This window comes from Prionailurus viverrinus, chromosome A1 (assembly GCF_022837055.1).
Source record: "Prionailurus viverrinus isolate Anna chromosome A1, UM_Priviv_1.0, whole genome shotgun sequence".
Lineage (NCBI taxonomy): Eukaryota > Metazoa > Chordata > Mammalia > Carnivora > Felidae > Prionailurus > Prionailurus viverrinus.
In genome coordinates this window covers 227,227,971-227,254,460 of record NC_062561.1, presented here as the reverse complement: position 1 = coordinate 227,254,460, position 26,490 = coordinate 227,227,971, and the positions used below count along the sequence as shown (strand labels likewise).

Sequence of the window (26,490 nt, the reverse complement as noted above, 5' to 3'; positions counted from 1 at the left end):
GGGCTTTCCCGGAAGCCACCTGAGGGTCCGTGAAGGGGAAAGACAGGGTTCCCCTCTGCATGTGTTTCCTAGACGCCTCTGGGATAAAACCTTGGCATCCTGTACAGACAAAGGGAGCCATTTCAAAGAGGACTCACAGTGAAAGGCAAACCGGAGGCCCAAATCCCTGCTCCCCTGTCCCAGGCACAGAGGACTGTCCCCTCCCATCTTCTTTCCGGTTGGGTGTCTATCAGGAAACAGCGGGGTTAAAGAACTAGAGAGACGCCGAGGGGCTGGGGGAGAGGGGAATGGAGAGTTACTGTTGAACAGGCGCAGAGTTTCTGTTTGAGATAGTAAGAAGATTCTAGAGACAGACAGAGGTTATAGTCACACAGCATTGCAAATGCATTTAAAGCACCGAATTGTTCACTTAAAAACAGTCGACATGGGGGTGCCTGGGTGGCTCAGTCGGTTAAGTGTCCGACTTCGGCTCAGGTCACGATCTCACGGTTCGTGGGTTCAAGCCCCGCATCGGGCTCTGTGCTGACAGCTCGGAGCCTGGAGCCTGCTTCGGATTCTGTGTCTCCCTCTCTCTCTGCCCCTCCCCTGTTTGCGCTCTGTCTCTCTGTCTCTCTCTCAAAAATAAACATTAAAAAAAATTTTTTTTTAAAAAAGACTTTTTTTAAAAGTCAAAATGGTAAATTGTATGTCATGCATATTTAACCATACCTTTTTAAAATGTTTATTTAGAGAGAGAGAGAGAGAATACGCATGCATGAGTTGGGGGTGCAGAGAGAGAGGGAGAGAGAGAATCCCAAGCAGGCTCCGTGCTGTCAGCACAGAGCCCGATGCGGAGCTCGAGCACACGAACCGCGAGACCACGTCCTGGGCCAAAATCAAGGGCGGGTCACTTAATTGACCGAGCTACCCAGGGACCCCTTAACCGTAACTTTTAAAAACCAAGACCATTTTGAAAATACTGGTGCTGAATAAGTGATCTGGGACTCAGATGCCGGACAATCTTAACCCTTCTGGAACAAAACCCAAGCTAGAAATGAATCAAGCTCTTCAGAGCAGCAAAGCTGAGGCCACGATCATTAAAATGTGAGGCCTGCTGCCTCCTTCACGTGCACAAAACCGTCCGCTTGTACTCCTGCCAGAAACGCTAACAGAGTGCGGTTATCGGGCTTCCCGGCATAGACACGGCTGAAGCAGCAGACAGAGGGGTAGAAGCAGACCCCAGTCACCACCACTACCTTTTACAGCACATGGGCCCTGTGCCAAGTGCTTCGTGGAGCCTTCGGGGCTGCACGGGAGCCTCCAAAATTCCTGCGGTGAAGCCCTGACCCCTAACACCTCGGAAGGGGACCGCGCTTGGAGCGAAGGCCTCTAAAGAGATGATGAAACTGAAACGAAGCTGTTAGGGCAGGTCCTATCCAACGGGACTGGCATCCTTTCAGGAGGAAAGGTACATGCTCAAAGAAACACCAGATGTGTGTGCACAGACAAAGACCACGTGAGGACACAGAAGGCAGCTGTCTGCAAGCCGAGGAAGGAGCCCTCGGGAGAAGCCAACCCTGCCAACACCTTGACCTCGGACCTCCAGCCCCCAGGACGGTGAGAAGATCAGTGTCCGTTTAAGCCGCCCCCTCAGTGATACTTTGTTGGGACCTCCGGAGCCGACCACCACACGGGGCCCCTGTAACACTCACCAGAGCCTAAAGAGCTCCGCAGCATTACTACTCCCATTTTTCAGATGCGGAAACTGAGGCACAGGGAAACAATGGCACGTTCGCCGATTGCAGTCAGTATGCGGTAGAAAGCAAACCAATTTGCAGAAACGTCTTATATCCCTTGGCAGGGCACGGCAGTGCAGCAAGGAAAGGAAAAGCAAGCGACGCTAGGCAGAAGGTGCGACCCTCCCGAGAGCGTCTGTACCACACGCGACGCTGCAGCATTTAGCGATCATCCACTTTCAGAGCGTCTGCCTCGAGCACGCGGCACGGTATCATATGCTCCGCGGAACCGTTTCCAAACGTAAGGAGGTTTCCAATATGTTTTGGGAACGTTTTGAACCAAAAAAGGTTAAAAAACATAAAAGAATTATTACCGTATGACCAACTCCTAGATATAGAACCCAAAGAGTTAAAAACAGGCTCTCCGACAAATAATAGCATTTTTCGCACTTACCTAACAGTGGAAACCACCCGAGTGCCGACGATCAGAGGGGCCGGTACACGAGAGAAGGTACGTCCATACAACGGACTATTATTCAGCCACACAAAGGAATAAAGTACTGACACGTGTTACAATGGAGAACATCGCAAATACCACACTAAGTTAAAGAAGTCAGACCTGAAAGTTCACGTATCCAGAAGAACAATGGGGAACACGGAAAACATTACACCAAGTTGGAGAAGTCAGACCTGAAACTTCACGTATCCAGAAGAGGTAAATCCATAAAGACAGACGATTGGTGGTAGTTACTATGGGCAGGGGGAGGAGGCCAGAAGTAGGGGGTGACCGCTTAGTGGGTCTAGGGTTCCGTTCAGGGTGATGAAAATATTTTAGAACTAGACAGGGAGGCTGGCTGTACAAGAACTGTGGGTGTACGAAATACCACTGAATCGTATACTCTAAAGTGGTTCCTTTTCAGTTATGATAATTTCACCTCAATTAACAGAAGAAGACATAGCACGTTAATGGGTAAATGTTCAGGTCTTTGGAAACCTCAACTCTCTAGAAAGCCCATCTTCCCCTGCCAGAGCACTGTAGGCAAGATTTGGCCATACATACGGGACTGCTTTCTCCTCTGGGGAAGGAAAGTCTCATAAACATACATTTTATGTTTATTTTGAGAGAGAGCGTGTGAGCATGCAAGCACGGGGTGGGGGGAGAGAGGAGAGAGAGAGAGACAGACAGACAGACAGAAAGAGACAGACAGAGAGAGAGAGAGAGAGAGAGAGAGAATACCAAGCAGGCTCTGAACTATCAGTGCAGAGCCCGACTTGGGGCTCGAACTCACAAACCGTGAGATCATGACCTGAGCCAAAACCAAGAAACGGTCAACTGAGTGAGCCACCCGGGTGCCCAAGCCTCCTACTTCTAAAGGACAACAGAGAACGACTTGGTTCTCTGGAGGAGGCCGTATGTCTTCCGTCAATGCTTTGACCACAGGTACTGGTGCCTTCCTTCATGTCAACTGTTTGCAGAGGTAAAGCGGGCAGGCAGACGGTGTTGAGGCTCTGGGTGTCTTAGCCCCTTCCACTACGTTGCCTAAAATGTCAGAGCTGTTTCTATCTTTTGGTAGCGGAATGATTATTTTTAAGCATATTTTTTAAAGTTCGTTTATTTTTAAGTACTTTCTACACCCAATGTGGGGCTCAAACTCATGACCCCCAGATCAAGAGTCACATGCTCTTGGGGCACCTGGGTGGCGCAGTCGGTTAAGCGTCCGACTTCAGCCAGGTCACGATCTCGCGGTCCGTGAGTTCGAGCCCCGCGTCGGGCTCTGGGCTGATGGCTCAGAGCCTGGAGCCTGCTTCGGATTCTGTGTCTCCCTCTCTCTATGCCCCTCCCCTGTTCATGCTCTGTCTCTCTCTGTCCCAAAAATAAATAAACATTGAAAAAAAATTAAAAAAAAAAAAAAAAAAGAGTCACATGCTCTTCCGACTGAGCCAGCCAGGTGCCCTGACTACTCTGCATCTGGGAATCTCAAAACTGTTCATTTTTCTGTGAGATACGTTCTTACTTTTTCCCTCCGCTGGCAGAAATCAAGACACTAACGGCTTCCCTCTTAAAACAGCTCAGCAGGCACACACTGCAATACTCTTTCTCAGTTACAAGTAAAATATAAAAGCCACACAGTATCAAACTGCGCATTAAATTAATATTAGGGTATTAACCTGTTAACAACACACTTTTTAAAGAATGATCCGGGGGCGCCTGGGTGGCTCAGTTGGTTAAGCGGCCGACTTCGGCTCAGGTCGTGATCTCACGGTCCGTGAGTTCGAGCCCCACGTCGGGCTCTGTGCTGACAGCTCGGAGCCTGGAGCCTATTTCAGATTCTGTGTCTCCCTCTCTCTGCCCCTTCCCCGTTCATGCCCTGTCTCTCTCTGTCTCCAAATCAATAAACGTTAAAAAAAAAAAAAAAAAAAAAAGAAGAAGAATGATACGCCCTGGGGCGCCTGACTGTTACTCTTGAGCTCAGGATTCTGAGTTCAAGCCCCATGGTGGGGGTAGAGCCTACTTAAAAAGAAAAATAACACAAAAACAAATTGAAAAATGATATGCCCAGCCCACGTCTTGAAAATTTTGCACACCCTGCTCGTGTTTGAACAATTGTTAGACAATTTTAAGGTGAGTCTTTTCTTTTTACGTTTATTTACTTTGAGAGAGCAGGGTGGGGGAGAAGAGAGAAAGGGGAGAGAGAGAATCCCTCGGTCAGCACAGAGCCTGACGCGGGGCTCGAACTCACGAACTGTGTGTGAGATCTTGACCTGAGCCGAAATCAACAGTCGGAGGCTCAACTGACTGAGCTGCCCAGGCGTCCCTCCAGGAGCCTTTCTTTAAGAAAGTATCGATTTACTCATTCAGGGTATCATAACCTTTTTACAAACGCTTTACTTTGAAAGTGATTCTCTTGGTCACAATCTTGTAGGCCCGCTGTCCCCTCCTGGTTGGGCCACCCCAATGGTCATGCAGTATCACTTAAGAGATCACTCATCCCGGAAGTGTGGATGACACGGTTTTTGTACGGGGGCAGGGAATCCAAGGGCATTAGAAGCTTGTTAGCGCAGATCAAGTTGGAACATTCCAAATGGTCTTAGGCCTGCTTTTACGTAACTTGCATTGCAGTCTGTAAAGTGTTTCAGAACAGTGTGGTTGGTAGCTAAGACATCCCCATCCCCAACCCGCAGCGATTCTAGAGGGGAAGGGAAGCCAGGCACTCTGAACAAGCATTTGTGCAACAGAAAAGCCGTCTGCAGAACTGGCAAATACTCCATCGGTGGTCATGCACGGCGGACCCACTAATGCATCATGACATCCTCCCCACCGAGCACAATCACTGCCACACAGCTGCAGCACACTTTTCCCGAAACAATATTGACCTCCGTGTCTGATTTTCACAGCAAGATGCGGAAACATGTCCCTCGTCTTTCAATCTAGTGAACTGCCATCGAGAAAACTGGTCCTGGGGCACCTGGGTGGCTCGGCTGGTTAAGTGTCCAACTCTTGGTTTCAGCTCGGGTCATGATCTCACGGTTTGTGGGTTCGAGCCTCGCATTGGGTTCCATGCTGGCAACGTGGAGCCTGCTTGGGATTCTCTCTCTCTCTCTCTCTCTCTCTCTCTCTCTCTCTCTCCCCTCCCACCTCGCCGACTGCTTGCTCACTTTCTCAAAATAAATAAGTAAACTTTATTTAAAAAAAAAGAAAGAAAAAGAAAATGTGGTTCTTTATTACACATTCTTGAGAAATTAGAAGTTCCCCATAAATATTACAAAAAATAGACTTTCATCCCTTTACACAAGAATGCCTGATTTTTCCCATGTTGATGGAATACTTCTGGAAGCCTATATAGCACGTGCCTTTGTGTTCCCAAACCCAGGTTAGTGAACCTAATTTACTCTTTTAAGGATTTTTGGCCTTTTTCCGTCTCTCAGCCTATGAAAACAATGCCCGCACCGAATGAGGCAGACACAGTCTTACGTGCACTAACCCCGCCCCGGATCGGAGCTCCCGACTACTGCTCCCACTGCGGCCTCTCGACCTTGCCACGCGCCCCACGTAGCACCAGTTGAGGGTGCATTTCAAAACGATGTGCATTTCAACCGCTGAAACCTTTCACCATCCAAGTAAGTGAGGAGCCCCTTGGCAGCTACGTGTCCTTAACCATGTGACAATGCTTCACACCCCATGCACACATCTGTATCATTACACCAGATGAAGGGTTGAATTCCTCTGTCCCCACAATGTTCAGGACCCTTCTTGATGGGTGCAGAGAGGGCACTTAAGGCTAAAATTGCTGCATCCGATTTCAAAAGATCAAGCATCTGTTGGCATATGGCTATATTCCAACAGGACTCTAAGAATGCAGGCACTCCTGTTGGGCCCCTTCCACTTTGTGGTTGAGGCTTCCAGCATATAAAACACATAATCTACAAGGAAGAGGAGAGGAGAGGAGGGGAGGGGAGGGGAGGGGAGGGAGAGGAGAAAGAAAGAAAGAAAGAAAGAAAGAAAGAAAGAAAGAAAGAAAGAAAGAAAGAAAGAGAAAGAAAGAAAATCCCTACAGTTTAGACCATGTTAAATACTCTAAGCAAAGAGAGCTAAGCTACACACATTTATAACAGGTCTTGAATCTGTTCCAGATTTTCCTTAAATGCATGTTCTCCAAGCACTTTCTTGTTCTCTTTGCCGTACTCCTGAGGGAAGAATGGGTTTTCAAACTTTGCATTCTACAGAGCATATAAAAAATACTACCCAGTAGCTAAAAGGTGTCAGCAACCCAAGCATCCACCAATGGATGAATGGATAAGCAAACTGTGATACACACATACACTGGAGTATTATGCAGCCTTAAAAAAGGAAGGAAGTTTCTGACACACACAACATGGACGTTCCGCTAAGTGAAATAAATCAGTCACCAAAGGACGACTATCGTGGGATTCCACTGAAACGAGGTACCTAGAGTAGTCAACTTCATAGAAACAGAAAGGAGAGAGGCAGTTGCCATGGGCTGACGAGTGGGGAATGTAGAAGTTAATGGGAACAGAGTTCCAGTTTTCGAAGTTGCAAGCATTCTAAAAGATTCAAAACGATGTGCACATACTTAACGCTACTGAAGTATACACTTTCAAATGGTCAGGATGACAAAGTTTATGTGTATTTGATCGCAGCTAAACATTTTAAAAATTAAAAAGATACGAGAATTTTGGTGCTGATAGAATACGTTAATCTCTTTTTTATAGTATCAGGGAGCGATCTGAAAACAAGCACAGAATTAAGGGTAGTAACAAGAGGCATATGCGCCTTCCAATTTCAACCCAAGTTGAGAAAAATATTCTGGTGACAAATTACAGACCGTTTAGTAAGGGAGAGAATGAAAGGCACGCAGGTTTCCAGGGGCGACATAATCTGATTCGAGTTCGGAGATTAATAACTACACAGGTTGTGGCTGAAAGTATATTCAACGGATGGGAATCCCACATACCAACATTGATAGCAAACAGCCAGACTGAATTTGAGCCTAAACTCAATAATCTAACAGGGCACCTGGCTGGCTCAGTTGGTTAAGCATCGGGCTCTTGATCTCAGCTCAGGTCTTGTTCTCACAGTCTTGAGTTCAAGACCTACATTGGGCTCCACGCTGGGTGTGGAGACTACTTAAAACAAACCAACAAAAAATTCCATCTGAAATCTCTATTGCCCATCTCTCCCCATGTACTGTTTTGAAATCTCTTTACAAAAAACAAAGAATATGTAAAATGTGTCTGGTTGGTATAGACTGAGAACTCAATTTTTTAATTTTTTTTTAAGACGACAGGAAATCTTACTTCATTTAGAGTTCAAAATGCCTCCCTAATATAAGTGTCTCCATTTGGCATCAGGGGTTAATCAGGCTCTTCCAACATGAATGCACAAGTTTTATATTTCACCTTCTCACTAATGGCCTAAGTAAGTCACTTCTTAAAAGGCTTGTCAACAGATTTTAAATGACAATTAAGCCCACATGTCTCCAACACAACTTTATCTGACATTTCGTAATTGTGGGGCAAAGACAATCCTACCCACGGAGACACATCTCCGCAGCCCTCATCTGCTCCTACGTAACCTCGAGATGTGGGCAGGCCAGAGGCCACTGTTCTGCCTCCTCTGACAGATGAGGGAAAGGTAAGTGCTGCCCCTGTAGTCACAGGGCCAGCGGATGAAATCGAGGACAGGACCCCGGGTTCCCGGCGTCCCACACTGTGGGCCTGCGGTGGCCCGCATTACCACTCACCCACATCCGGACGGGAATTATCCCAGACTCTGTCCAGCTCATCACCCGTGACCAATGCCTCCACATTTATACGCCCCACTTTCCATGAACCCCAGAACCTATCTCCTTCCTTCCCTTCCATCCCCCACCCTGGCCTCATTTGCTTAGATGTCACAAATGTCCCATTCCTCACTGATTTCCCACCGTGGCCTGGCATGTCCAATCCAAGCTCTAAGCTTGCCACGGGAATTGCTGAACAGGACAAGTCTCCTGCTTAGAAAACCCTTCCTCACCAAATCCCACCATCTCTGGGGGTCACCCACTGGGATATTTAGGAAGACAGTCTGAGCCGCTCCCAAAAGGTGAGAGAACAGCTTGAGTCCTAACGAATTATTCTCATGACAGTTGTGGAAGCTGGGGGGCGGGGGCGGGGGGGGGGCTCCAGCTACTTAGTGAGTTTTCACCGTTAGCGCCCACGTTTGAACCTCCATAAAACAGAAGTACGAAACAACATGGGGACGACAGCAATAGTTCCTAACAGCTTATTGAAAGAAGGACGAGTCAGGTGGAATCTTAGAGGTCTATCAGCAAAAATAATTACTGCCCAAGACCTCTTATCTTTCCCCCACTTCCTTAAACATACCACTCTGCCTGGGTAATTTTATCCCTAGAACAAAGGCTGCGTGGATAAGAGATTCATCAGTATTAGTAAAAATGGTGACCTGCAAGCGAAGGGGGTCAAAGAAGAGCCTGGCTGTAAATTAAGTGCCAAGTGAAGCAAAGGTCACATGTGGTAAGAAATTCTAAAAGCTGTGACACACACTGGTTACGTGTCGTAGCGTTTATCACTCTATAAAAAGGTATCAGTACTGCTCTACATATGGCCACCACCACCCCATGCGGTTTCAGACTGTGGACACATGAAACTCTCAAACATGAGGCAGGACCAGGACTACGACTGGTCTCCCCATACTGGATTCCAAATTCCACAAGAATAAATAGCTTGGTCATTTTCACAGCTTTTCAGAAACAGACCATTCTACTTTGAAGCACATGACACATTTTTCTAGTCACAAAAGTTCCACATAACTCCCCAAAGAATACATTTCCTTGCCCGTTTTAATAATCTGGAACGGCTGTCGCACATACCGCTTAAACACGTTGGAAGAAACTCACGGCATCTCTTCAATCCAAAGTCCACCAACTCAAGATTTTCGAAAGGCCATCAGGGTGTCCTGCCTGGCATCCCATCTCCCTCCAAAAGGACCGGGGGTGACGAAGAAAACGAAAAGTGACCCAGGGGCCTCAGATGCTTTGAGATACGGAGGGATCCATGCTGCCATTAAGAAGGCACTGTTCAGGGGCGCCTGGGTGGCGCAGTCGGTTAAGCGTCCGACTTCAGCCAGGTCACGATCTCGCGGTCCCTGGGTTCGAGCCCCGCGTCGGGCTCTGGGCTGACGGCTCAGAGCCTGGAGCCTGTTTCCGATTCTGTGTCTCCCTCTCTCTCTGCCCCTCCCCCGTTCATGCTCTGTCTCTCTCTGTCCCAAAAATAAATAAACGTTGAAAAAAAAAATTAAAAAAAAAAAAAGAAGGCACTGTTCAAACATGGGAACAAATGGTCTATGCGACAAAGTTTGGTCATCAGAACCCAGAAGTCCTTAGCCCAGAGCACCTTGCCCCAGAACACTGCTTAACCCCTCCGGGCCTACGCTTCTGGTCAGTCTAACCACATATCCTCTGATGACCCCCACCTGACTGCTATGTGAGAGTACTACATAAATCAGAGGTATTTATCGTTTTTGTTAATGAGGATAAAAACCACAACTTGCTTTTCCCCATGTGATCCTGAACGTAGCTGGATACGGAACAGATCATCTGAAATGCGTTACAGAAATCGGCTAGTCAGGGCCCTGCCATACTCTGCTAAAGGGAAAACCGATTAAGAGGTGGGGGTCGTCTGGAAATTTATTTCCCATACACCCTTCTCCTCTTTCCTTCCCTTTTGGTCATCACAGCTCAATATGCCAATAACTTACTTCCTCAACCCTCACCTTCAATGCAGCTTCAGTTTTACATCACAGATCCACACACTCAGTGGCCCACTGGACATCTTCACTTGGATGACCCTTAGCTCCAACTCACATGGACGAGGCTAAGCTCCCCCCAAACACCCATTTCTTCTCAGTGCCATCTTGACAAAGGCACCACAGTCAACCCAATGGTTAATCCAGAAATCGAGGAGCCATCCTACAGAAATTCACTCTATCGGCCCCCCGCCCCCACCCTCTCAAACACTTGCATTCTTCCTCTCGGTATGCTTCATACTCAAACTCTCTCAGGATTGGTGTGGAACGCCATCGTTTCCCATCGAGTTAGCTGGTCAGCTTTCTCCTCCTAGGCTGGATACGTCCCGCACTCATCCATCACCTCGCAGGCGGAGTGAGCTCCCCCAGAACTCCTGTTTAAAGTCGTCCCACGCGGCCTTCACAGATCTAGTCAAACTCGTTCACGTATACACGGAGCCCTTCCTCACCTGTTCCCGACCATCTTGCCGGACAGCTGCCCGCCACAGTGATTTCAGCATCTTGATTTCCCACAGTTGGACAAACGCACCCTACTGGCCCACGTGTTTGGCACGTGGCAATCTTCTGCTGGAAATGAGCCACTCTCTCTCTCTCTCGGCCAAACTAGTGCCTCTCCCGGGCATCACTTTCCTCTGACCCTTTCCTTCTTTTCTCCTTTGGGTGCCCGGTCTTGATGTTCCAAAGTACTTGTATCACACGCACCGCACCCTGAGCAGTGGTCAATGGTGTGCCTGTGTCTGTCTTCGCCAAGGAACCGTGAGGTCTTCGAGAGGCGGGATCTCTCATTTATCCAATCTTTCAAGCAGCAACTCCTGTGAACAAGAGTACTCTTGCGTCCTTGGAGGTTAGCGCTCAGCCCGGCCCACGGGAAGGGCGACATTGACGTAGCTATATTGGGGGCACGTGATTTGACCACAAATAAATTCGTGTTTTAAGCATGTTGCAGCGCTCTAAGTCCACTACCTTCTACATAAAAATACAAAAAACAAAAAACAAACACAACTGCTTGCCGTCATTATCCAATTAAACCATTGAAAACATTTTTACACAATTAAAAACAAACTGTGAAGCATTCAGGTTAGTTGAAAACCAGATGGCAAGTTAGTCGGAAACTTCAGTCGATGCTGCAGTCAAGCTCTGAAATTCAGAAGCGACACTTCCATTTAATGGGAGTAACCTTCGGGCCAACATTCCCTCCTTGGTCAAAGGAATCTGACCTTCGAAAGAGAGGCAGGAAAGGAAGAGAAAACATCAAAAAACAACGTTCCTAACCTCATGTGCTGATACGGAAGTGGCCACTCAAGCGTACCAACGTTCGGCAAAGTTTAAAAATACATACGGTCAAGGCAGATGGGTGATCATCATTTTCTGGCAACATCAGTTTTGATTTCATGTGAAAAAACGCCTCAGACAAACCACACTGGGTTCAGCCGTTCCTGGTATGAGGGAGGACTGGCCATCCGGTTTTAAGGCCATCCCTGCGTCCCTGAGAGGCACGTGGGTACGGGACACTGGCTTTGGAAAGGGACAGAAATGAATCCCCCCCAGGCCCCCCCACCCCAGTGGGGGCTACTTTGGGGAAACTCAATGCAAGGAAACAACGCGCGGACTTGGATTTCCAACCCCATCCCACGCCCAGTCCCACCAGTACAGACGGCCCGGGGCTTCCCCACGGGTGAACGCCCTCCACCTGCCGGCTGCAGTCACCAAGTCCCCAGCCGGCTACTGACCGTGAACACGCTGCGCTGGGCGGGAAGAAGCCGGCTTCCGAGCTCACTCAGAACATGGTCAGGCCACACTTACCGACTCGGTCTGGAACGGCACCCGAGCAGAGGGGAGGTATTTTTGAAACCCCCCAAAACACGGTAGCTTTTGTGCCTACAAACAATCTTTTGTGCCTACAGAAGCGTTCATCTTTGGGCCCGGCCCCAGCTTCTCCAAACGGACTCGTCTGATCCTGATGTCTGTGCTGTGGGTTCGGCAAGCCCAACGAGGGGACAGGCGGGCTGGGTGTCCCCCCTCCTCCTTCCTCTGGAGCCATCCCCGAGGCCATAATTGCAGAGGAGCCCTGCCCTTCCCTGTGGCTCCCTCCCTGATGTGGTTTTGAGCCATTCCTTAGAGGCTGGGGGAGGAGCCTCCCCCGTGCAATTGACCCAGAGCGCGACAAACCCCGGCACTCCCTTTGCTTCTCTTCCGTGTGGCTGCAGACCAACCTGCCGCACCACGGAGCCCGCCTGGCAGACCCCGGGCTGACGTGCAACACGACAGAAAAACCTCATCTGCCCTTGTCGACACTGTGTTTAGACGCTGGGTACGTGACAATCCGAAACGAGCCAGGCTCCAGACGACACGCTAAGACAGGGGTCCGAAACCAACCCGTCCTCTCCCCACGCTCCTCCCCTGGAGGGGCTGCCGGGACCCTCAGCGCCAAGTTCTCACGGCCACGGGGGCTTCACAAGGCCCCCACGCACCCCTCCTCCCCCACACTTCTAGCTCCTTCTTCTCTGGCTCCCGACTCTCCCCGCCCCGCCCCGGGCGAGACCCCCTCCGTCTCTTTGTCCCGGCGTATTTGCGACACTCTCTCTGCCAACCTGCCCTCCCTGGCCCGTATCACAGCGCTTCGCCATCAACACGTCTGAGTTCTTCCTTGGGGAAACCCCCTCTTCAAAACCCTTTGGCAAAGACGGGGTGGTCTGGGTGCCACCAAGCCCAGACGCTTCTGACGGACTGTCAGCCGATCAAGGCCTCTCAACCTCGGGAGGACCGACATCTCAGGCCAGAGGACCCTTTGTGGTGGGATGTCAGCCGCACCCCTGACCTCTACCTGCTAGATACCGTTACATCCTCTGCCTTCGCTATGCAGCCAGAGATGCCCTCCAGATTGTGTCGAATGTCCCCTGGGGACAGGTCTCCCGGCTGAGGCTCAGTGCTTTAAGGGTATTCTGACCCCAGCCTGCCCCTCCCGCCTGACTGCTCGACGGTCCCCAGCACACCGGATTCCATGAGCAAAGGGACTTGCCCCGACTGAGGCCATCGCACTGAATTCACTCTCGTCTCTCCATCTGCACGTGTGGCGTCCTCGAGCCTTTCCTTCTGACCCACTCTTATCCCTGCCTCTGAAGTGTCATTCCTGTCACCTCCTCTCGCCCTATAGGGCGTCTCACGACCAGTTCAGGCTTTCTCGCCCACCTGCAGGTTACCTCTCCCTACCTCTTCTTTGTCCCATAAACACATGCTCCTCTCTCCTCTGTCTTTCGGAACTTACAAGTGCGGGTATCTGTCCTCACCCGGTCTCATGAGTGGCAGGAAGAGACAGAGGAATGCGGGACCCTCGTCAGACCCTCTCCTGAGGAGAAGCAATCAGGGGACAGTCTCTGTGGCAGGAAGCCCACAGCAAAGAGGCCGAGGGGGGGAGTCTGGGACAAGGTCCCAGGCTGGGAGCTGTAGTGTTAAGCAGGGCTAGGGTCTCAGAAGTTGCCAGAGGGTGGGAAAGATGAAGCGGAGCCTTAGGCACCAGAAACTTCAAGTTCCAGGAAAACAATCCAGCATTAGGGCCGAAGGAAGGGGCCCGCGCAAGGCAATCATACCAAGAGCAGAGCTGCCCTAACCAGGAGTCAGGTCCCAAAAGGACGAGTGGCGAGGCTAGGGTCATGCAGACCCACACAGTGACAGACAAGTCTGTTCCGTTCCCGTCCTCAAGAGCCCAGGGCCAAGCTCCAAGCTCCAGGCAGGAGCTTTATAAAGACCTCGTAGTACAGACGACTAAGATGGGGGAAAGGTACAAAGGTAACGACATTCCAGAAACTTTCCCCTTGTCGCTTGATTTTAAAGGAGTCCCGTCAGATATGGGGGTTATGACATCTGACCTTTTAAAACACATAAATTAAAAACCTGACACACGGGGGCGCCCGGGTGGCTCAGTCGGTTCAGCATCCGTCTTCGGCTCAGGTCATGATCTCACGCTCTGTGAGTTCGAGCCCCGCGTCGGGCTCTGTGCTGACAGCTCAGAGCCTGGAGCCTGCTGCAGATTCTCTGTCTCCCTCTCTCTGCCCCTCCCCAGCTAGCTCTCTCTCTTTCTCTCTTTCAAAAATCAATGAACATTAAAAAAAAAAACAAAACTGACACACAGATTAAATTATTAATGTAGAGCCCAAGAGAAGGTGGGTAGAGAAAAGCATGCTCACCTGGGATTTGTCTGCTCTGAGCATTTATCCCTTTAGAGCTGTCTACCCCATTTTATTTTATTTTTTTGAGTTTGTTTATTTTGAGAGAGAGAGAGAGAGAGAGAATATCCCAGGCAGGCTCTGCACCATCAGCACAGAGCTCAATGTGGGGCTCGAACTCACAAACTGTGAGATCATGACCTGAGTGGAAATCAAGAGCTGGATGCTTAACCGACTGAGCTACCTAGGCATCCCTGTCTACCCCATTTTAATGGAGGATGGTAACGGCGGGGAAAAATATCTTCCTGGGGTCTGCTGAAGTCCTCAGGCAGTAAGGGTGGTCCCCAAGGAGGAAAACAGCTAAGTCCTTTTTCACACAAGACAGTAGACCTTCCCACCTGGAGAGGAGTCTGCTCCCCGACGACCTGTGTCACCTGCCACTCGGAAGAGAAAGCCAACAAATAAAAATAATGCAAGATCCAGAGTGCCGGAGAAGACCCACGGGGGGGGTCCCTTCTCAACAACATGACTCACAGGAGGCCACCTACGGTAGACAGAAGAACGTGCCCCTCCCCCACCCCAGACGTCCACGCAGAATCCCCGGGACCCGGGACTCTGCCGTATGCACAGGGCTGTGGGGATAGGATTCAGGCTGGAAACGCCGAGACAGGGAGAGGATCCAGGTGGCCCTAACTGCAGGAATCCCTGAAAACTAGACGTCTTGGCTGCAGAGAGAGAAATCAGAAGAAAGGAGGGGAGAGGAGAAACACGAGAGGGGCTGGGTCCACTGTTGCTGGCTCTGAGGGTGAAAGAAGGGGCCCCTCAGAGGCTAAGAGCAGCCCTGGCTGACAGCCAGCAAGACCACAGGGACCTCGGTCCTGGAACCGCATACAGGACCAGAAGGAGCAGGGGACAGATCGCCCCCTACAGCCTCCAGAAAGGATCACTGACCTCCCCACACCTGGGTTTTGGGCTGGCAAGACCCCAGCCGGACGACTGACCTACAGAACCATAGGACAGCACCTGCTGTTTTAATGGTGGCCATTTTTTATGCCAGCAATAGAGAACAGATACAGCACCCGTGGCACAAGTGATTTTTTTTTTCCTCTTAAAGACACAGCCAGGCATCACTCAGAGCTGGGAGAAAAGGCAGGAAAGCGGTGGTTTTTCTGGCAGGGGGTGGTTTTGTTTTGATGGGGCAGAGCCTGGCTTGTGTGGTCTCCACCCCAAACAGCTTCAGCGATAAGAAAATCAAGGTGGCTGCTTCATGATAATACAATGATCCAAGTCTCACAAGGCAGGCGCAGGAGGGCAGTATTAACTGAAATGACCTGCAAATTGACGTACAAAAATCCTGTGTTTTTCCCTCGGAGCAAAGGACAAAGGGGCACCTGGGTGGCTCAGCTGGTTAGGCGTCTGAGTCTTAGTTTTGGCTCACGTCACGACTTCGTGGTTTGTGAGTTTGAGCCCCACGTCGGGCTCCGGGCTGACAGTGTGGAACCCGCTTTGGATTCTCTCTCTCCCTCTCTCTCTCTACCCCTCCCTTACGCTCTCTCGCTCTCTCAAGATAAATAAATTAGCTTAAAAAAAAAAAGGCGGGGGTGGGGGAGAGGAAAAGTTGTTCATTGTAGGGAATAAGGCCAATATCCCATTCATAGGCTTTAGTGGGCAATTCAGCTATCAGGTTTAATATCCTCATCATCATGAAAAGAGGGGGAGGAAAACTTAAAAAAAATTTTTTTAATGTTTATTTAGTTTTGAGAGAGAGACAGAGAGCCAGAGTGCAAGCTGGGGAGGGGCAGAGAGAGAGGGAGACACAGAATCAGAAGCAGGTTCCAGGCTCTGAGCCGTCAGCACGGAGCCCGATGTGGGGCTGGAACCCACGAGCTGTGAGATCATGACCCGAGCCGAAGTCGGGACGCTTAACCGACTGAGCCACCCAGGCGCCCCTAGGAAAACTTTTTTAAAGACTCTGCCTTTTAAACCCCTTTGGTAGTTTTCCCCCCCTTCCAATTGGATTTTTCCTGACTATTGAATGTAGAGTAAGACCTCGTATCTAAAGACAGAAGAGTTTGAGTCCCGAAATACCTACAAGACGCACACACCGATAAAGAACTTTTAAATCTAGCCTCACACTTTCTCATCAACTAGAATGTTATTTCTAATACGTCTGGTGTTTATTTTTCAAACATTGATTACACAGCTACCAGGTGCCTGGCAATGTCCTTGGCTCAAGAAAGACAAAATAAGTCCTTGACAAACCGAGCAAGGAAACTGCTATGACGAGACAGTGTCAAATACTTACTCCTAAAGGCACAGGGGTGGTGACCTGGACACATGTAGTGGCTACTCCCTGGGAAGAAGGGAGTTCGCTGGTCAGCTGGAGATTCTTTTTTTTTTTTTTTTACGTTTATTTATTTTTGAGACAGAGAGAGACAGAGCATGAACAGGGGAGGGTCAGAGAGAGAGAGAGAGAGAGAGAGAGAGAGAGAGAGAGAGAGACACACACACAGAATCCAAAACAGGCTCCAGGCTCTGAGCGGTCAGCACAGAGCCCGACGCGGGGCTTGAACTCACGAACTGCGAGATCATGACCTGAGCCGAAGTTGGACGCTTAACCGACTGAGCCACCCAGGCGCCCCTGAAGATTCTTGACATGGGGACAGAACAGAGCTTTGCCGGCACACACATAGCACAGAGCAGGCAGCCATTCACGTAAACACGTAGAAATGTTACCTTTCCTGAAGAACATACGGAAACTACTATAATCTAAAGACTGAGTGTAAGCAAGCTCAGCCAGTCAGAGGACGAGAACACCACGGCATTTCTCTAGATCAGGCTGTTTAAAACCACGCGGCGAACGTCAGGTCAATCTGGCAAGCATGAAACTCACTATGTAAAAAGCAGAGGAAAATTAAGCAGTAAACCTGCACATAACGGATTCCTCCTCCTTTCCCAGCCCTCCTCCCCCTTTCTAAGGGTAAATAAATAAATTGGAGGAACATGGATACCACGCAGGCCCGTCTTGAGTTTTCGTTAGCACCTGCTGGCTTGCTGTGAAGGCTGATGCTACTCATCAAAATCACAAATATATTGGCAAAATTAACCGTAACTGCTAAAGAACAAAAATTACTAAAAGATCAAGAGTTTTTACAATACTAAAACTTGAGGTTTTTAGGGACAAACCTGTATAAATTTGAACTTGACAAGAAGAAAAGAAAACCCACGTGTCAAGAGTTGCCCCCTTTATTATCAAGACTTGGAAACAGGCAGATGAAAAAAAAAGATAAAGTCTGCAGGCTCACCTGGACAGTTCAACTAATCTCCGTACTCTAATTTCAAAAAGTACGTATCACGGAAATGACTTTTTGAAATGATTTCTAAATACTACTTTCATTAACACCGATCTGGACCGCGAACAGAATGCGCTCGTAAAAAGAGGTCAGATCACCTCTTTCCAATAGAAAGTAACGATCAAGGCAAGAAACGCGAGAACACGCTTTCTCGAGCCACATTTCCAGTTTGGTGAAACACCCGGAGACACAGTCTGACTTCGATTAACTGGAGGTTCTCAAAAGGCCAGAAAACACCCTCGCAAAACAAAAATTAACATTCACTCAAACCTGAGGGATTTTTACAGAGACTTAAAGTTGGAACTTACGTATATTTGATTTCTCTTATATCGCCGGTACAAGTTGTGCATGATGGAGCCCCCGTGGAGCTCCGTCAAGGTGGCCATGTCATCGACGCCCTCTTCGCTCACGGGGTGCATGGCGGTGACCTTCTGGTGGGTAATTGTGCTCTGCTTGTAAGTGAACACCTGGGAGCAGAATGAATTCAGTTGTTTAGTTATCGGCGGCGAATGCTCTCCACAGACGTCTCCCACCTTAAAATACGATCCCAGTACCAGTTTTAGCAACAAGAGCCTGAATTGGCCAAGAAAAAGTACACTGCAGAGAACTTTCTCATTTTCCCTGTGCGCCTATCTATTTTTAGAGGAAGCAATCATTTGACAATTGCTATTAGATATTCCTAAAAGACATTATTAGCTCAAGTACTAGCCGTCCCTTGGAGGACACAGAAATCTTAAATTCACAGTTCACTTCTCTGCAGATTTCTCCTGTTGCTATACATCAGTAAGGGTTAGGACCCTGGGTAGGGTAGGATCCCAGGGTTAGGACCCTGGCTAACCAAACTTTTAGAAAATAATTTGGCTTCCCTGCACAATGTTTCCCATGGGATCATACAGCATATCTCAAAACTTCATCATAAAAGCTCTTCAATTTAAGTGTTACATAAATTCACCCTGGCAGTCTCCACGTTTGTTCAAAGAGTGGAACGCACCTTCCCAGGAATGTTCAAAAAGATGTCCTTGGACTCTATCTCCTCTCCACCAGGATATGTAGCAAACAAACGCCTTCTCAGATTTCAAATAAAACTGGGGTGTTTGCTCGATAGTCTACCTTGCTCAAAATTCCAAACACCATTGATGAGTGCCGCATGACAGAATTCTGATATTTTAAGACTGATTACTGAATTCCCATGCATTTCTGAAATGCTTTTGTGCCACTGATTTGATTTAGGACTTAACCATGTTGGGGCACCTGGCTGGCTGGCTCAGTTGGTAGAGGACGCGAGTCTTGATCTTGGGATTTTAAGTTCAAGCTCCATGTTGGGTGTAGAGATTACTTAAAAACAGAATCTTACAAAAAAAAAAAAAAAAGGACTAACCATATTAAGTCAGCTCCCATCTGATGATCAAAGTTTGGCCAGCTTTACATATAAACTCACGTACATAACCAAATCATTTGATTATGGTGTCTACTCCATAATTATTCACTTTATACTTTTATAATACTCATCCTTTAAAGACATGAATATATAAAAAGGACCTAAATAACATGAAAAATGCACAGTCTTCACAGGCACACGTACTTCACATGTGCACATGCACAAAACGGCTTTCTGGAAGAGTATCTGCAGAACTTCCTGACTGGGGAATTCTATTTTTAAATATCAACCAGATGCCTACATGGCAACAAATAGTATGTTATTGCAAAAGAGAATGACACACAAAGGAAAGCAAAAGTACCAATCCCATGGTTTCCAGTAGCCATGAAAAAGGGCATGTTTTATTTTTCTAGAGAAAAAAATAAAACTTCAGCCGTGGCATTTCGGCCACATGAACCACAAAAGTTGGTCAAAACCAGTCCTGAGAAAGTGCTGGAGGCCAGGGCAGACACCAGAACCATCCTTTCTCAGGACGAGCCACTCTCCCCAGCTGCTTCCTGGCCGCACATCCACCAGGAGATGCTCCAGCCCCAGCGGCCCCACCTCCTGGCAAGGAAGCCAACCCCCCACCTCACCCCCTGCCACGGAGGCACCCACAGGGCAGGCCAGGCCTGGGGCCCGCGTGGGGAGTGCAGGGTGGGGTATGCCACGGCCAGGATAACAGGTATTAAAGAAAACGCACAGGGACATTCAAGAGCGTAGGCATGCTTCTAAGACACTGACTTTCCATCCTAACTCATGGAGGAACATGGAAGGAACAGAGATTTAGGTCAAATGTAGAAGTCGTCTTGGGGCAATCTGGAAAATCCCAGAAGTGAACGGCTAAAAAAAAAAAAAAAAACCCTCTGCCCTTCCTCAGCTTTGCCTCATGCCAACGATGCTAATCCAGGCGGGTTTTCTGGAAACACTACCCATTGGGCTGGCACTGGGGTCTTCACCTGCAGTGACTGTGACGGTGGGGGGAGGAAGCAGAACTTGTCTGGCCCTGTGAGTTCCCAGCCAGCTGAGGAGGGCAGAAAAGAGTCCCCGTGTCCCCTCTCTGCTCCCAGAGCACACGGGAGGCGGCTCTTCTCACTCTGCTTGCTCAAAGCTCCTGCCACACAGCAGGCGGGGTGGCTGCCCCAGGTTCCCAGGAAAATGTGCCCACAGGAAAGACGACAAGGCACCAGAGTGGGCGCGACAGGCTCCCGCTCGAACTCCCCCGAGACTCACCATCGGCAAGTCCCTCCCACGGTGGAAACAGCCCTACCTGCTGCTTGAGTATGCCGAGAATTCCAGAATTTGAGGACAGAAATGTTTTAGAATACGGACATGTCATCTGAATTTACATGGAGTCTGCCTTTTGGAAATAATCATATACAGCCCACAATACTTAGACACTAAGTGTTTATATATGTGTCTATATACATGAAACTAAATACTCATGTCATCTGTAAACATTTCGTTGTCTTTTTTCATGCCCTGGGAACAGCAAGACAATGCGTGAGCCAAAATACAGAGGGGGGCACACGGGCACTGACAGAAATGGCTACACACTGTAGAGTTCCCACCTTCATACGTTTATTTGTCTTCAGGTTTTCAGGAACATGCTATAAAACGGGGACACGTGCAGTGGGAAAATCCAGAGAACTAGACCAATCCTTCCCATGGCCTCAAGAAGACAGAATCAAGAGGGCAGATAATAGTTACATAAATAAGAGGGGCGCCTGGGTGGCTCAGTCAGTTAAGCGTCCGATTTCGGCGCAGGTTGTGATCCCGTGGTTTGTGGGTTCAAGCCCCACATTGGGCTCTGCGTCGACAGCTCAGAGCCTGGAGCCTGCTTCGGATTCTGTGTCTCCCTCTCTCTCTGCCCCTCCCCCACTCACATTCTATGTCTCTCTCTCTCTCTCTCTCAAAAATAAATCAACATTAAAAAAAAAATCAAATAGTTACATAAATAAGAGACGACGAACAGAAAAAAAAAAAAAAAAAAAAAGACCAAAACATTATGCCAACTGCAGCTGCTCAAAATACTGATTACTCCCAGAGAAGTAGGGTATGTAGAAAATGTATTTGTGAAGGAAAGGCAAGGATAACCATCCCTTCAGAGATGGGCTAATATCTGCAAAGATTCTAGAATGGTGCGTGGGGCACTGTAGATGCTAAATAAGTGGCTGAGAAATTAAGGAAATGCATTCATTCGAGCAAATATTTACTGGTGCGGTCTAAGCCCTGGGAATATGGCTTACATTCCAACAAGGGGAAGAAAATAAAACCAAATATACACGTAACTATCACACATGGTCATGAATCTTTTTTTTTTTTTTAACATTTATTTATTTTTGAGACAGAGAGAGACAGAGCATGAAGCAGGGAGGGTCAGAGAGAGAGGGAGACACAGAATCTGAGACAGGCTCCAGGCTCCGAGCTGTCAGCACAGAGCCCGACGCGCGGCTCGAACTCACGGACCGCGAGATCATGACCTGAGCCGAAGTTGGACGCTTAACCGACTGAGCCGCCCAGGCGCCCCAAATCTTTATGAAGACATAAATCAGGGTACAGGGACCAAGTACCACCAAGGCTTATTTAATGCTAAATATGTGAGGACAGCCTCACTGACAGGGTCTCTACGTTGATGTTACCCTAAGGAGGTAAGGGATGGGATCCCCCCCTGCACTCAGTGTATTAATGTGCACTGGACGAATTAACACCTGATTTAATCTAGAAAGATTTCAAAAGATTCATGACAGTCACAGTCTTATTCAAAAATTTTAAGGAGAGTCCCTTGAAGCATCAAAAGTCACGGCTACGTGCAACAATTAAGAGGGTGTTAGTTGCACAAGATTATTCCCAAATAGCAGGAGAACTCTAGGTTTACAGAACGGGATTCTTTTTACAGGAATTTTTTGGGAACAAACAGCCAGAATACCAAAATGTATTCCTAAAAATCCAATTCAGAATAAACGGACTTCCTCCATCGGAGCATATACTAGGAGAAAGGTGGTAAGGTTAAGAAATGGAACAGAATATGGAAAGATTAATAGACAGGAAACCAATTTAGAGAAAATGCAGCCTCAGAACAAACAGCTCCTGTTATAGAAATCCAAGCCGCGGGTCACAAGACAGGCTGGATTAAGCATGGGAGAACAAAGGAAACCAATCAACATGATTGGAAAAACAACTCAGAAGGCTTGCCTAACGCTGGGTCCGCTTCTACACGAAGAATCACAAAGTCTGAAGTCAATTAAGTAAAACATAGCTGAGCTACTATCCACTTTTACCTTGAAAAGTTTTTAAAGTTTTATTTATTGAAGTCATCTCTGCACCCAACGTGGGGCTCAAACTCACCCCCCAGAGATCAGGAGTCGCATGCTCTTCCGACTGAGCCAGCCAGGCATCCCGATCTACTTTTAACCTTAGCATAGCACTTACATTGCAAGGAAACTCGCACCACGTGAATGCAAGAGTCTCCGTAACACCAAGTTATGTATATGTGGGTATATGTATACATCATGTCCTCCCCTGATGAACAGATGGGGTAGAGGGCGTTCTCAATCTGGGGAACCTCATCTCACTACATCATAGAATTTCTGCTATTTTTTTTAATGTTTATTTTTGAGAGAGAGAGAGAGAGAGAGAGAGAGAACATGAGCAGAGGAAGAGAGAGGGAGACAGAGGATCCGAAGTGAGCTCCACGCCGACAGCACAGAGCACAAGGTGGGGCTCGAACTCACGAACCGCCAGATCGGGACCTGAGCCAAAGTCAGACGTTTTAACTGACTGAGCCACCCAGGCGCTCCGTCAGCTAGAGTGGTTCTGAATTCAGCACCCCTCCTCCACCCGCGGAACACGCGGCCCTATCTGCAAACAGTTTTGATGGCCAGAAACACCACAGGATTATTCAGGCCAAATGTCAAGAGGGCCAGGTGGAGACACCCTGGTCTAGAATGGCCAACCCACCAGGGGTCTACACAGATCCTAGGAAGAAAATGATGCGAACGAGCCAAGGCCTATGAACAAAACCTTTCATCAAATATAAAAACGTTTTGGAAGCAAAGACAGAAAAACACTGAATAGGGTTCATCAAAGGTCAGCATGACACTATTCTGCAATTTCGTTTTTGGCTCTTTCTTATTTGTCCTAAGTTAAGAAGGGTAGGGGTGAAAATAATGACAGTTTCTAGGCATTGGGGTTTGCTTATATTTGTGCTCCCTTGTTCTGTATGTGTTCGTACGGATACCATCTACCTGTACCGTATCATGGTCAGATGCTCATGGGCCAGTTCTTTCTTGTTCCTACCCCGTCCAGGGCGGCCCTCCCGTGTCGGGGCCACGCACATCCCGCTACCTTCCTTGAGGCCTCAGCCCCAAGGTGGTCCTCCCAGAAGATGCCGATGAGGTCAAGGGCACCACGTCGGATTCCTCTTTATTCTGCTGTGGGTACTCTCTTCCTAGCTCCCGGGACAACCTGTAATCGCTTATCTATTATCTCACGTGTTCAGAATCCCCCTGTGGGTCCCCCACTCTAGGACCTCAGGTCAGTCTCTTTTAACTCATTTGACCGCAACCTACAGTTAAAAAGGTTTTATTCCATGAACTACCATACGCACAGTTTCATAAAACACTTGTCGCAATGTTCGACGCACCTCAATCCTTTCTACTCTGTTTCTTTTAAACGCCGGCTGTGACCCCGTAAACTGATTTCACGTCTGTTGTGGGTTGCGAACTATGGTTTGAAAGCTTCACGAAGGCAAGGAGCATGCCTACCTCGTTCCCCAGTGCCACCCATGCCCACTACACGGACTCAATAAACACAGCATAAACACAGAATAAGTGGTCCTCGCTTTCAAAACGATTATAACACGGGGCGCCTGCGTGGCTCAGTGGGTGGAGCGTCCGACTTCGGCTCAGGTCATGATCTCGCGGTCTCTGAGTTCGAGCCCCGCGTCGGGCTCTGTGCTGACAGCTCGGAGCCTGGAGCCTGCTTTGGATTCTGTGTCTCCGTCTCTCTCTGCCCCTTCCCCGCTCATGCTCTGTCTCTCTCTCTCTCTCTCTCTCTCTGTCAAAAATAAACATTAAAAAAAAATTCCAAATGATTATAACATGAAAGGAGAGGCAAGGTGGGGTAATGACCAAAACATGGCCTTAGACGCCTGGAGGCAGATCCAGCTGGATTCATTTCTGCTGGATCTGGGCTTCCGATCGTTTCAGGAAAGTGAGCAAGGTTCTTGGACCTGCTCTGGCCCATGATTTTTTTCCACCTGCAAAGTAAGAATGGTAATAGCAATACCCAACTCGGAATTATCACGAAAGCTAAGGAATGTAGGTAAAAGTCACAGTGACTGGCACAAACAAGGGCTCCACAAACGGCACCTATTCCCACGAGGGGGGCGTAATGCAAGGAAGAACAGAGAACGTTCTAAAAGGAAATGAATCAATTGTCCTTGCACAGAGGAGCCCAGACTCCTTAGACTTGAGCCTGGAGACTAGCTGTGTGAACGAGGCAATGAGCAAAAGGGAGGGGTACACATTCAGTTCTACAAACTTCAGGACAATCTCAACTTGTACGTTATCTGATGAAAAACCAACATATACCTTCTTCTATTTCGATTCCCTTCGCCCAAATCCGGTGGGCCTTGTTTGGGTTTTCTCTGGATTCAACATCGCTTCTGGCGGTGCCTCTCTTAATTCAGTTTCCTACTTTCTTTCATTTATTGACTCATTAATTCATGACTAAAAGGATGATCAATGATAGAGGTTAAGACTTCTGCCTCCTGACCTGTGGCTAAATTGAGCAATCGTGGCAACCAAAAACGAGCTTTCTCATGGCCAGCCCCTCTGACTCAAGGCTCTCGGTGGCGACGGGTGCCCTTAGGCGCACTGTGGAGTCTAAGAGGAAGTGGCCTCCTGTTTTTGCTGCTGCCGTGGGAGCCTGCAGAAAGTAGACGGGGCACAAAAATGTAAAGTCCACTAGAAAGTTCCACGGAAATCTCATCAAAAGTAAAAGTACTCTCCCAGAGTGCAGGGAGGAAATGGCCACGGTCCCTTGCGTTCAGCTCCCATTCGTCAGAGACTTAGCATTTTAGTGACACAGCACAGGGGGTGAAAAATCATCTTTACAGGTTGATGTACAGATCCTTACAGATCTGTAAGGGTTTGGTGACTAGAATCTGCCCTGGGTGAGCTTCTGGATACCCGACGACTAAATACAGATAAAAGATTGAGATTGTCTTTTTCAGAGATTCAAATAGTTTGTGAGATGAAGCCATGTTTTAGACGTTCAGGTGATTTATTTTGAGAGAGAAAGAGTGAGGGGGGGGGGTGGGGGGCAGAGGGAGAGGGAGACAGAGAATCCCCAGCAGGCTCTGCGCTGGTTAGATGCTGGGTGATGCAGGGCTCGAACCCATAAACCACGAGATCATGACCTGAGCCAAAATCGGGAGTCAGACACTAAATTGACTGAGCCACCCAGGAGCCACTGATTAAGCCATTTAAATTGTCATCAAGTTTTCAGTGCCTGATGCCACAGGGTGCATGGCATCTGGGCCAAAACCAGCGTAAGGGAAAAGGTTGGGCACAGGCACAGGGCACCCAGTGACGGCCGGCCGTGTGCACCAGGCACACTGAGGATATTCCCTCATGTGATCCGAGGCAGAGGAGGCCACACTGTTGCTCAGTCTTTTGGAGGATGAGTTCACAGAGGATCAGAGAAGCTAGGGAACTTGCCCAAAGGCACACAGCACAGCTAGCATTTGATTCCTTGGGACTGTGGAAAAACACACACGGTGCAGTCAGACCTGGGGGGGGGGTCACCAGTTCAGAGATAGCATTTTGCATTCCAGCTCTGCCACTAACTGGCTGTGAACCCTGGGCATTTATTCCGCCATGTTTCACTTCTTTACCATTTCTAGTTCCCTCGGTTGCCATCTGTGGCAGGCTGTGAGCTGGCCCCTGGGAAAACAAGGGTGACCCTGGGAATACAATAAACGGCCTGTCGTTCAAAGAGTCTCCCGATCACCAAGAAATGAGAAAAAAGAGCCATTTCCACCGTGTGGTGGGGGCCAGCGCAGAGGAAATTCCCGGGGTATGGTGGGGACCAGCCACGTGGGACAGACCGCGGCCGGGGAAGAGCAGAGACAAAGGCAAGGCAGTGCAGGGCACCCGTGGAGTGGGGCGTGACGGGGGCAGGGTGTGGGGGGCCTCCTGTGCCCTGCAGTGACGCTTGGCCTCTGACCTGAGGTGGGGGTTGACACGTCTCCACTTATTATTCATCATCACAGACAGCTGATGTCAAACATGACCCCGCGATCGCTCTTCTAGGGAAACAGAGAAGACAGCTCACTACAAAATGTAATTCAAGGAGTCCGACTTTCCAGAAACCCCGCAGGAAAGCGATGCCTAAATCACTTCAGGCGTAATCACTACAATCAGTGTTGTCCCCAAAGTGGAGGGTTTCTTCCTGGGGCGCCTGGGGGGCTCAGTTGGTTAAGCACCAGACTCTTGATTTTGGCTCAGGT

The 26,490-nt window shown here is 48.7% G+C and overlaps 1 protein-coding gene across 2 annotated transcripts in view; it reads right to left on the bottom strand.

Moving 5' to 3' along the window:
* MYO10 (myosin X) overlaps nucleotides 1-26,490 on the bottom strand; it is a 227,509-nt gene that overhangs the window by 111,665 nt on the left and 89,354 nt on the right. The window contains exons 1-2 of one of the 2 annotated variants that reach the window (XM_047860040.1): nucleotides 26,208-26,291; nucleotides 17,866-18,024 (exon numbers count right to left, since the gene is read on the bottom strand). In XM_047860040.1, coding sequence (XP_047715996.1) covers nucleotides 17,866-17,976 — 111 coding nt within the window. In that variant the 5' untranslated portion in view covers nucleotides 17,977-18,024; nucleotides 26,208-26,291. Of the gene's footprint in view, nucleotides 1-17,865; nucleotides 18,025-26,207; nucleotides 26,292-26,490 lie in introns of those variants that run through there. The other variant, XM_047860033.1, reaches the window with a different exon arrangement.